Consider the following 13,246-nt stretch of genomic DNA (forward strand, 5'->3'; position numbering starts at 1 on the left):
TCTGGTATGAGGAACACACACAGGGATAGATGGAGAGGGAGATGTGCCGGTATTCGCGCCTGCGACTGCTTTGATCTGTATAGATTATCTGATGGGAGAACAAACTGGATAGAAGGAACCTGCGCAGCCGGGTCTTTGCTCAGTTGGATTCAATTTGCCCTCAAAGAAGAAAAAAAAAGCCAGGGGTAAATTGCTTTCTAGTGTGATCTGGAACAAAAATGTTTTCAAGAGGTGCGAGGCGCACATAAAGAAGAGGAGGGATTATCCAGGAGACGCATGAAGCTGGCGGTTCCCCGTGCGTAAATGGCTAGAGTTGCATTGGAGTGAGGGGAATAGAGGGAGGAGGAGAGGGAGGAGGAGAGGGGGAAAGTGACGGAACAACGGAGCAACATAGTGGAGAGATAGAGGAGAGAGGGAGAGAAAGCGCGAGAGAGAAGGAAGGAGGGAGGGAAAACGAGAGGGGCTGCGAGGCGACTAGGTTGTCAGTGTTTGCCTCTGCCTCCCCAGCAGTGGGAGAGATGTGCGTAACATGCAGCGGAGAGCGGTGATCATCATCTGCGCGCCGCATCGCCGTGGACCGCCGTGCGCACTCGAAGACGGAGACGCACCGAGGGGCGCAGCCCGCTCTGCCGAACCTGTCGTGCGCGAGGCACCGACGATACACTCCTGAAGACACACAAGAAAGAGAAGTGGAAGCATGTCAGCCCTTCAGACGGTGATCGGGGGTTAATCGCCCTGCTGTTTGGAGCCACTCTGACGCACCGGCGGCGAATCAAGATCAAGAGCGCATATTTTTTGTGTGTTGTTGTTGCACGGAATCACCAGCCCTCTCTTTTTATTTGACCACATCCAAACCGGACTATCAAGTGAGGATTCTTTTTTGCATGAAAGGGATGAATGCAGAATTACACGGCCAACAGAATATGAGTCAGCGCGTGTCTGTGAGCTGAGGTGGAGTGTGTGTCTCTCCCGCTGCACGGCTGTCTCGGTCCGCCACAAACCTTCCTACGCCAGGATGCAGCTGCTCAGAGTTGCGTGGGCACTGACCGGAGCGGCGATCTGCTGCTTTCTCCTTCTCCTCATTCACTCCCGCCTGCTCAAAGAAGGTAACCCACTCAGAGCTCCACAGCCAAAATTCCACGGCACTTTGACACTATTTTAATGCGCCACCGCATTCCGTGTAGTTTATGGGAAGTTTTCCGCAACAGTAATTCCAATGCGGAGCGTCTGTCGCTTCGGCGCAATCGCAGCCACACATCGGGCTCTTTTTCTTTTAGTCATGCAAAATAAGAAAGAAATCTAAAGAGATCAAAGCAGATAAATTTGCATGGAGCACACTGTGATTTCCCTCACCCGCAGTTTTCCTCATCAACAAGTCATCCGCCACAGCATGATCATTGATCAATCTTGATCAATCGCATAAATGAAACCAAGCTGTGCAGACAGAAATCCGAATTAAAAGCAGCGTTTCTCTGTTTGTGCAGAATCCTGATTCCTTGTAAAGGTTCTCAATAGATGGCACTAGAGTCTAGCTTTAGGGTAACATTGAGGTCAAGCGCCTCTAATGTCGATCCTTTTACCTTCTATTGTGTTTTCTGCCCCATTTATGTTCAATCCGGGATGGATTTCAGTCCCGATCATCATTCACACACATCACACAGAGGCGCACTGTGCGTCTGCAGTTGTTGCCATGCTGCACGGATGGCACAGCCTGCGGACATGGCTGCGTTGTGGCGCGAGTGGTTCAGCTTTTTTTTTTTAATGTGGAGGGTAATTAATTGAGTTTGCTGACATTCAGCTGAATGAATGACGTGTGCTTTAATGACTCAGCCTCATGTTTCAGTGATTTCCACACACAATTTAGCGTAATAAATACACATCATACCTGTCCACTGGGAGATCCTCACACAGAGGTTGAGTACACTTACTGCTCAAACTCCTTATGAAAGTCAAATGGTGCAACCAAGGGATTTACTGTGCTGTATGAACCTGGCAAAAAGAACAGCACTTAATATTCCCTTTGTATGTGCATACCCCCCTGGGCGGGCAGTTTGGCACTTAGGAACTGTCATGGGTTTCCTTTGTGCCGGTTTTTCGAGGAGCGTGGCTTGGAATGGCCTGCCATCCCCTCCCTGCCTCCGGCCCTGGGCAAATATTCGGGTCAAGCAGTGGCAAACACTCTCCTCACTGTGGTGAGACTACTGCGGGGTAGGAGAATGTCCAGCCATAGTGAAAGGGGCAAGAAAAAAATTGTCTGTCAGCCAAAATGGTAGAGGGGGGTGGGTGGGTGGGGGGGGGGGGGGGGGGTGTTGGGATTTTGTACTGGCACATGTCCCGAAGCCTTGCTTTGGAGTTTTAATTTACTGTGGCATGCTAGCCCTTTTTCCACAGAGGTCAAAAAGAGGATTGTGTGGCCACCTAACAATAAAAAAAGTGCTGCTCATGGCTGTGTTAACGCGAGGGGACTGTCATTAGATTGAAGCCATCAGCACTGTGGAGCTCGTCCACTGGCAAGCCAATATTTTTGACCTTCACTGCCGAGTTGTTTGTCTGTATCATGTTGTGCTTTTACACCGAGGTGTTTTTATCCCTAAGCCTGCATTTTCTTCACTTTCAAACTTGACACCAAATAGCTTTTAACTTTGGGCAGGAGGGGGGCGAAAAAAGCTGCTGGTTGCTCTTTGGCGAGAAGATGCAATTTAAGTTCATTATGGTTCATGTTGAAATCTACTCGAGAGCGATGGGGGTTGTAGAGAGGCATACAAAGGAGGGTTGAGAATATGCTCACTTTAGGCTACGGGAATGGCCAAGGTCAAAGCCAGCTGTGAGGCTAATAATACAAACTGATAAAATGAATTCAAAGGACTGCATTAGTGACAGTCTTTTGGGGATGAGCGTAATGAAAGGCATGCACAAGGGGCCTTAAAGAGAACAGACCCCTTTTAATCTCCTCTCATATATGCCTTCATAAGAACATAAGGGTTGTGCAACATGAGCCTCTCCACTGTGAATCACATCTACAGAACAAAAGGAAGAGGACGAATGTATTTTTAGTCCGCTCTCTGTCATGCCACAGATTGATCGTCTGTTTCTGTGTTTACATGTGTGTGTGTGTGTGTGTGTGTTATTCCTGGTGGTGCAGATGTGTATGCAGGTGGTATGTTATCTGAAGGCAGCCTCTCGACAGCACACATCCTGAGTTATTACCATACCGGTAAAGGTGGGAGCGCTAGCTAGCTAGAGATGGTGATTTTGGCAATGGCCACAAAACTGTCACCCTCTTCTGCCAGCCCTGTTAGATAGCCGAACACGTTGGTACAAGTGTATTTTTGGGAGTGGTACACCTCATTGTGTCAGCCCCTCTTGCATAATGTGACACGGGGATCTCGTGCGATGAGGAATGAGGATGCGGAGAGGGCGGATTGGGAATGGAAACATATTAAAAACATTATGCATAGGGAATGTGGATGAATTTTGCGCCATAAATTTCTCACACTGTCCACTTCAATAATTCAGGCAACGGAGCAAATCCCATTTTGCTCTTCATTGGCCGAGATATTTGTCACATGGCAATAGAGGGCCTGACAGGTTCATGGAATCGTTTCTTGGCGCGGGAATTCTCTGGTGGATCCAAGGCAATCTTTTATTAGCACAGGCTAAGGTAAAAAAAAAGTTGCTCATGGTTTCATTTTCTAAAATGAAATGACACAGGGTACATGTCTCCTTCGATATTTAGAACGTGTGCATTTGTCCCCCTCGATGAAAGCATGAAAGGAGTTTTATTTTGACAAATTTAAAGACATTTCCACTTTAAATTGACGCAGGAAAGACATAAATTCATGCATAAGCATAACCAGAATGCAGGAAATTAAGTGTCTGATGCTGAATATTTCCTTGGAGAGGACGCCCAACCTCCCCTGTTTCATATATGCCCCCCAAAGTTGAAACAAAATCTCCGCCCTTGAACTGAGGCGCCCTGCGGGTCACTATTAAAGTTATACGAGCAGCTCATCTGTAACCCCAGTAATGTATAGTTGTGTGAAAATCAGCGTCAGGCAAGATTTATCTTTAAATTGTTAAAATATTAGAGCATTTTCCTCTCAATGAAGAACATTATTGTAGAAAATGATCTCCCTAAGTGCTGTAAATCGTGAGGAAATTTTCGAGCCCACAGCTATGGAGGAGATAAATGGAATAATTCTGAATGATTGAGCTGTATCTGTTCCTTGATGTACGTGGCACCGTGGCTGAGATAGTAATCTCTGTCTAAGATAGAATGATCTGAGTGATTACCAGTGAACATGTTGTGTAACAGAATCAATTTTTAGTGCTTTGGCTTTTGGAATAAACACCTTCACATCCTTCATATTCAGCAACCGAGGAAACAGGCTCGAGAAGACAGAAGATACAATTCGGTTTAAAGTAGATTTGGAATAAGCCAGCACTTTTAGACATGTGGTGTTATAAAGAGGATCCCTGGTAAATCCCTCCACTAAACTCCTTTTTAACTGTACCCATTTTGCTAGTAGACGCCGTTGCTGTTTCATACTTCAAAAGGAGGCATATTGCCTAAAACGTCTCTGTGGCAATGACAAGTTGAACTGGAGTACTGTTGCATATTTCCTTTTTATTCATTCATAAAGCCTCATGTCTCTCGCACACCCCAGCGGCCTCTCAACAACGTCCTCTACCTCCCCGCAAACAGGCCACCGGTCTGCCTGACGACTGCAGTTATTGATCCTAAGGTAAAACCACAGGGTGAGCCATAATGGGCCAAAGTGACAGAGATATGTGTGTTCATATACTGCGCCTGACATCAGGCCACCGAAATCAGTTTTCATTTACCACAGACAGAGGCGCAGTCCAGGGATCATCTTTTTTAAAAAAAAAAAAAAAAAAAAAAAGTTTTGGATTAGAACTATGTGGTGCGACGGAGGCAGATTTGGGTCAGGCGGAGGCAAGTGCTTGGTGTCATGCACGTACGTGGCCTGTGGTAAAAGGCGAAGCCCTGTTACATCTTCAGACATAAGTTTAGGATTGAAGGCACCTCTTGTCTGCCTCTCAAGTAGCCTCTGTCTGGTCAAAAATTAAATGGAAAGAAAATGTCACAGTTGAAAGGGTGTCTACTTTAACAACATGTTGTCTGATGGTTTTCATCACTGATACTCAACTTGACATCTGCGGGCAAAATCTTGCCCGCAATAGGATGCAGTGTGGCCCGTCAACTAGGGATGACCTCAGTGCTTTGAAGCTTTGACTCCTCAATTGTTTCCATGGTAATCAACGTCCAAATCAGTACTTGAATACTTCGATTCTCGTTTTGTTTCTCACCACTAAAATGGTGGAGGAAATTGTAAAGAGGTGGGCAGTGTAGGGCATGAATGGGGCCATTGTTCTTTGCACAGTCATAACCCTCTACTATCAGCATTACATTAGCTGTCCAAAGAATTGTGTGCGGTTATCTGCGGCTGTCAACTGTAGGGAAGCACTTGATTTTGCAGCCCAACTGGCGGCGTTTGACTCATTCATAACTAACAGAGACCCTGATTGCAATAGTCTACCTTCCACCTCAACTTACTTTCTCTATCATTCTCTATCCAGCAAACACGCAGCAGTGCTAAGACCTACATAAGTCGGCTGATTAGTTGACTAGCACAAATGAAGATGATAAATTAGCATTACAATTACCCCCCACCCTCACCCCCAAGGGGCGGATCTAGAGAAATACTCAAGAGATGGCAAGAGGGTGGCATAGAGACTTTAAGACATGTCAGAAATATCTACCTATCTATCTGTCTATTAGAAATCAATGCATTGTTTGATTTCAAATTCTTCAGACATTTTCTTCATGAATCTTATATTCATGTCCCTCAATTGTTGCCATGGTTATCCATGTCCAAATCAGTACTTGGATGCTTCAATTTTTGTTTTGTTTTTCACCACTAAAATGGTAGAGAAAATTGAAAGGAGGTGGCAAGTGTCCTCAGTCCAGCCATAACCCTCTGTTTTAAGCATTACTTAGGCTGTCTGACAAGGAAAAGGAACAGGTGAGAAGAAGAATGAGCACTTTCAAAGATGATGGTCACTGCAGCCAATGAGAAGACCCTCATAAGCACTGGTTGATATTTGGGTTTAGTCCAATTTTTTGTTTCGGGCACCAGCCCTTCATCAGACTTAGATAAGGCAAGACAAGATGACAAAATAAGATAAGATGATAAGATGTTGGGTAGAAGTTGCGGAAGGAAGAATATGCACGAAATGTCACATGTGGTGATACGATTAAAATTTCCAAAAAGAGCAGTTTCTGGTGTGTGGACCTGTTTTTTGTTTTTTGTTCTATTTAGTCAGATTTAATCCATCCCTCACAGAATCAAACATGACTAAGCCTACTATTAGCCACTAAACAATAACACAACCCGCTAGTATCCATCTGCGACTGTTATGTGTTTCTACTATTGAAAGTTGGCAACCCTACACACTTATTTACTAGGAAAACAAGCCGGTGTTGTTTGCGACCTGGGCCAGGCAGTCAAGGAAGTCCTGCTGCCTGCGAACAGTTGGCGACAGCTGGGTGAAATTGGTCCCTATGTCTTCTCGTGGCTCCATCCTCTCTTGCTGCATTGGCTTGCACTCAGCATTCTGAGATTTGCTCTTGTAAATTTCCGACCAACCATGATATATATATATATATATATATATATATATATATATATATATATTGTTTGATAGGATTGTCTAAAACTTTGCCACCCTGGTAGATCCACCCCTGACCCACCCCAGGTTCCTTTGCAACCGGTCGAAGCTTTGAATATTCACATGCAATTATTTGTGAAGCTTCAAAGCCCCTAAAATGGTATTCAGGACAGCCCTATCATGGACCAGTTTCTAATTCCCAGTGAAACTGAATTGATTTACACTAGGATTTTTTTTGTTTTTTGTACTTCGAATCAAAATAAGGTGCCAGAGTTCACAAAAAATAGCAAAATTGAGCTTGTTTAAAAAAAAAAAAAAAAAAGTGTCAGGGAAGGATCCCTGGACCCCTCGACAGAAGTCTGGGCTAAGCCCTGAATGTTCTTAAATCCTAGACACACTGCGTACACTGATCTGTGCTGCACCTGAATTTTCCTCTTGGCAAAGTGAAGACAGCAACTGTCAAAAGGTTGAAAACAGGCAGTTTATTTATTATATTTACTGATAAATATTATTAATGTTTAATGGCCTCCTGTCATTTTGCAAAAGAGGCCTCCAGGCAAAGCAAGTTCAGAACCCTTGGTTTAGACCTTATGCCTGGTGAAGACCTTCAGTATGTGACCCTGTTACCTTCCAGTGACCAGTAGATTCATCAAACCTTAATGCAGGAATAGGACTCGTTCCTTGGTTGGCTTTCTCGCACCAGCATTTCCAAACAGTAGATGATTATGTAAGATGCCAAAGAGCTGCTACACAACTGTTGTTTATACTGACAGTTGTTACTGTTTTCCTTTTTATGCTACGCTATTTTGTTTTCCTGTTTTATTTTGTCTTATTGCAGAGATTTCGATCAACTATTCAATTTCGTGGTACCATCTGTGAGTGTTTCATACTTCCATCAGAATATTAACTGTGTTTGTGCTAAAGAAGCAGAATGCTGAGCACACTTCAGGCACAGTCGTTAAAAGGCGTAGTTGTTTGTCAAGCATCACCTGAATCTAAAGGATGTAGACTGTTTAATTACAGCCGAGGCCAGAGCGAGCTGCAGTGTGAGCTCCGACTTGAATATGACTGAGAGAGGTGTAGTCATTAAGTATTTCTTGCCTCTTTAAGCATCTATTATTAATCTGTAGAAAGGAGGGATTTTAGGGAATTTAGCTCCGAAGCACAGCTTTAGGCTCAAGTGACATAAAGATAGTTTGCATGTGTTTAATGCCGCAGTAATACTCCTTTAGCATACAGAAGCAATGTCACAATTGTCGTGTTTTACTTGGCAAATCCTCAGCGATGTCAAATCCCTCACAGCAATGGTACACAAAGGTAAGCGGAGCATTCCTGCGCATGTAATCTGCTGTAAACGGATTTAAATTGAGCACAATTTATCTTTAATGGTCAGTATCAGCTGTAATGCATAAGGGTAATGCACATTAATCAATTGCTTAATTGATTCATTACTTAAAGGGTTTGTTAATTAATTCACTCCGATGAATCAATCACAGTTGCAGCAGAAACCTGCGGTGGTTTTTCAAGGTAATCTAAGCCTACTCCGAACGACCCCCTGGAGTCCTGCATCCAGGGGCACTTTTCATCCACGTGTGTGTGTGTGTGTGTGTGTGTGTGTGTGTGTGCACGTGTGTGTGTTATTTGGTGTTATTTGTGTGTATTTAGTCATTGCACTGTTTTCACAATTCCTATTGATTGTGGGACAGTAAAAAAGTGTGCACTATAGCGCCCAGTTTTCCTGAAGTCTATTGATTGCGTTTTGGCATTGCTGTGGGACAATAAAAAAAAGGCAGTGGTCAGAGTTGGACTCTAATGAAAAGCTGGCTGTGAGGATCCTCTCTGGGTTCCAGTTTTTACTGGTGAAGACTCATTGGCCTTTGGAAATAGTGATGTCAGAAAAGACATCGACCTAACACACTTCATTCCTGCCCTTCCACCCATGAAGTGCCGTCTAAAACTCCCCGAGGCCCTACCAATCCGAGCTTGAAGACACTGAATTGAGCTACTCTGTAAAAACCTTGAATCGGCAAGGACAGGCGATGCTACGTCTCACATCCTCGGGCGCATTAACGTAATACAGATGCTGCTGATAAAATGTGTAACACATGCACAGATCAGCAAGCTAGCGCAGATTGCCAGATTGTGCTCCTCCTGGATGTAAGATGTGCGGGGAAATGCATTAAGGATTGAAGGATTTTAATAACTGCAGCTGTATCTTTAATTAAAACCTCATGCAGTAGCCAGGGAATGTGTTCTGGTCACTGCGATAGAGCCAGGCTCTATAAATTAGTCATGTGAGTGTGTGTACACACTCATACGAGATTGGATGGAGGAGGAGGAGTGTTTGGCAGATGACACACACACACACACACACACACACACACTGAGGAGTAGGACAAGAAAAAGGAGGGCCAGTAGTTTGAGAGGTTAGAGACTAGCGAGGCCATTTGTCTGTCGGCTTGTCAGCTGGTGGGAGAGAGATCCTCTCAGATCAGCGTTTTCCTCAGAGGAAGGGCGGACTCCTCTGGGCTCATTCTTGCAACACCGGCAACATGTCCATCATGACCATCTCTCAAAGAGATCGTACCTCCCCTCGGATGATCCTGCTCAAGTTTATGGTGTATTCATCAAGATATACAAGCTCAAAGAGTGCTGATTTAAGGGATCTGAGCCTCTGTCCGTTCTATTCATAAACTAACTCCCCAGACTATTGATTGGGTGACCCACCAGTGTGCTTGAGTGTGATCCATCCACACATTCCCCAGGAAATGATGGGTGAGAAGTGTGCTTACCCTTCTGCGGTTTCAATTTGTGATTTCCTGCCTTGTCAAAGGTAGAGATGAGGTCATCCCTCCGTCCGATCAATCGCCGTGTCTCTGTTCATCTAGCTGATCAATAGCTACTTAAGAAGTTTGATCTCCTTTGTGCGTGAGATCACAGTCATTTGGACGGATTTAGAAACAACGTTTTTCTGTCTTCACAAAAGCTCGGCCCCGAGGCCTTTGTGACACAAATGTGGTGTCTGTGATAACAAGCTCGGTCATGCTTTATGGATCCAGTGCGTTCTGAGCGTTTTTCCATTTCCATCTGACAGAAATGTAGGTTTAATCTTACATTAGGTTGGCTAGAGTGCATTAGCTTTTTTGTGTCAAAGGGGCAGAATATTACCAATGCTATGCTGCTCCACCGAAACAAATTGCATGTTACTCTTTAGAAAACTAATGGAGGCTCTATCGATTCGAACGAGACCAGCCACTTGCTTTGTCTCGGCTGTCAGATTGTGTCTAAAGCAATTTCATAAAGATCATTATTTTCTTTCTCGGGATGTCTTGCAGCTAAACAAGATCCTCCTTCGTTCGTTCCTGGCTTTTGTACTGCTCATGGCAGCAGCTCTTATGGCCCAATTGAAAATGAATTAGAATAGAATGACACATAATGAAAATCACCAAAAAGCATTGGCACGTCACATCCCCTTAGCTTGTTGCACCCTTGAATAGATTGCTTGTGGGGTTCCAATTCCTATTCTTGATCTAACGCAGTAAGAGAAAATGGGTTTAGCTCACTGTAAAGGACAAGCCATAACATTATGGGTCATAACGAGTGGTGCCACTCATTTATCTTCTAATGCCATTAGAGCGTGCGGAAGGAGAGGTGCTGACATGGGTGTTAGTCATGCAACAAAGCGGGATAACTCAACACGTTCGCTGCACTTATGGTGATCATCATTGACATAATTGACGTAGCTGGCGAGCATCACGGTGTCAAATTGTAATCCAACAGGTTGCTTGAATACCATTATTCAAATGATTGCATGCTTTATCTTGTTTACTCATTGGGACCGTCTTTGTTTTATGAAGTTGGGAGGTAGTTTGAATGCAAAAACCTGTGATGCATGAAATTCAAAACACAGAACTGGAACCTGCTATCACAAAAGAGGACGAACTCTGTGCAAATTATGAAAGTTTTAAGATAGGAGGAACAGAGTTTGAGTTGTGTGCTGTTGATAAAAACTGGAAGTGCAGATTTTTAAGTCTTTAGTTTTTGCTGTGACTTAGGGCTGGCAGTACATCAGTATTATAAGGGGATATGGGACTAGGTATTGTCTTAGATTTTAGATAGAATATTGTACGTTTTTTCCTGGTTTTAAAGGCTGAATTGCAGTAAAGTGATGTAATTTCTGGAACCTACCAGAGTGTTCTAGCTTTCTATTGTTTGTCTTTACCCTCTTAGTCATTATATCCACATTACTGATGATAATTTATTTAAAATCTAATTGTGTAAACATTTTGTGAAAGCAGCAATAGTCAGTTGTTGAGATAGAGGGACAGGGTGAGGGTTAGGGCCACACGGCCTTCCAAACAGAGGCACACTCCAAACTGAAGGCCTGTACTATAAAGCAGGAGGTAACTTCAGGGTTAACTCATGGGTTTTCAGTACCACAAAGCTGGTTCTCTTTTTACGTGGATAAGTCACCGTGGCAACTTATGCTGAACAGCTAACCTGCTCCAGAGCAGGTTAACTTCAGAGTATCAGATCACGGTATCAGATCACCCCGACGACTATCCAATCAGACAATTGAAGAAAAAAGTATCCATGAACAAAACTCGGAGTCTCAGGTAAAAAAGAGTAGTCTATATATTGCTACAGGTCAGTCGAATTATTTCTTTGTTCCAGGGCTCTGTTTCCACAGTTTTAAACAGAGCTACTAAAAGCAGAGAAATAGTTTACAACACTAAACACATGATTTTAGCAGAATTTAAACTTATGCCAAGTTTATTTTAGTCCACAGTGATAGTGCTGCTACTTTAATACTCTGATTCCATCACTGCAGCTCAATTTTTGGATAGTACTTTCAATATTTCTACCTTTTTCATCATAAGATCACAGAGTATCATTCACATCCCATGCCAATGACATTTTATTGTCTCGCAGTCCCAGGTACATGAGCTCTTTCATATGAACATGCTCATGGCTGGATAGGAAAACCCAGAGTTGACTGAACTAGTTAATAACCAGCTTTGTAGTACTGGTTATCCAATGTTAGGGTTAGTCAAGCCACATAATGAAGAGATATCCTGGGTTAGTTGAACTAGCTTTGTAGCACAGGCCTTGAGTGTTATGAGAAATAAACAGCAAGATGGCTGCACAAGCAACAAAAGGAGCCCACAAATGTATTTCCCTTGTTAATAAAAATTCAAATATTATGATGACCTTAATGTATTATGATCCTTTTCTTTTTAACAAGCTGAACACAAACCCCAACAAAAAACGCTTGTAGTACATTGATGTCTTGGTAGCCAATTAGCTCGCTAGCTAGCTAACGTTACTGTTATTGCTAATTTGTGCATGACACATCCACATTTTTCAATATTTCCATGTTGCATTCCCCCACCTTCCATGGCATATGATGCCAGATTTAACTAAAGTTAATTTAACTACAGTCCAGCAGTGTAGTTGCTGCACTTGTTACTGCTCCTACGTACCCTGCCACATTAGCAGGATAGGGGCAGAGATTGCTAACATTAGCCTACAGAGCATCGCTAGTGGCCTGGTAATGAAGCAGTGTCCTTTTCTATTCAGTGACTTTTTTGAAACTTTAGGGTTTGTTTGTTTTTAATACTTTTTTTTATCTTTTGATGTATCTTACTCATTACATATCTCTATTGTATTGATGACATTTCTTTAAAAAAAAATACAAATTACGTGAGTACGTGTCACCCGATGATGCATCAGAATAACAAAACAATAGTTACTATAAATAGACATAGAAAGATGGCAAATCACAGTAATTACAGTACAGCTTTACAGCTTTTTTAAGTATTTTATTGTAAAAATTGAAAAATATATATGTTCTTATTTTATATTTAAAGTTTTTTCCTTCTTTATTTCATAGCTCCATAAGTCCTGTTGCTATCAGAATTCAAAGAAGAAGAAAATAAAATTAATAAATAATTATTACAGAATACAATGCAGCAAGTATGTGTATGTGTGCTTGAAACTTTAGTTGTGTATCCGACAGATAAATCTCACTGTGATAATGCCATCATTGCCATAGCCCTGTCTGTTTATGTAAACACCATCGATGACAATGCTGTTGGCGTATCGGGTTTGAAGGGTTTACCCATTTCATGAGGGAAGATTTCAGCCACTACCCATTGTTACTTTGTTCTGACTAGCACTTGAAAACAAGGGGTAGGAGTGAAAATTAGAAACAAATTGGGCCTGTATTACAGAATACAGTGTCATTGTTTGTGCATCTGTTGTAGAAAAGCTTGAGTTAGAGCATAATGTCATTTCGCCTGCTCCCCTCACCTCTCTTTGCATCTGTTAAAAGCCCCTTTTCTTACAGTTACACCGTTGCCACATATACTTTTATGCTTATGTTTACAGCTCTGTCAATACAACAGCAGGGGGGTGTGGTGGCGGTGGTGGGGGGGAACAGCCGGCGATTCTGCTTCATCATAATCATTTCGGTCCATTCCACATGGGGGAGAGGAACTTCATTATTGTACCTGCAGGGACTGTTAAAACCAAACTCATGAATACAGAAAGC

General features: G+C 43.0%; 1 protein-coding gene across 2 annotated transcripts in view; it reads left to right on the forward strand.

Annotated features, from left to right (window-relative positions):
- Positions 1-13,246, forward strand: part of tafa5a (TAFA chemokine like family member 5a) — a 250,110-nt gene that overhangs the window by 74,808 nt on the left and 162,056 nt on the right. The window contains exon 1 of one of the 2 annotated variants that reach the window (XM_049567335.1): positions 15-1,106. The exons of the other annotated variant lie outside the window; for it this stretch is intronic. Coding sequence (XP_049423292.1) covers positions 1,016-1,106 — 91 coding nt within the window. The 5' untranslated portion in view covers positions 15-1,015. Of the gene's footprint in view, positions 1-14; positions 1,107-13,246 lie in introns of those variants that run through there. 2 annotated transcript variants of the gene reach the window in all.

The sequence above is a fragment of the Epinephelus fuscoguttatus genome, linkage group LG22 (genome assembly GCF_011397635.1).
Source record: "Epinephelus fuscoguttatus linkage group LG22, E.fuscoguttatus.final_Chr_v1".
Classification (NCBI taxonomy): Eukaryota; Metazoa; Chordata; class Actinopteri; order Perciformes; family Serranidae; genus Epinephelus; species Epinephelus fuscoguttatus.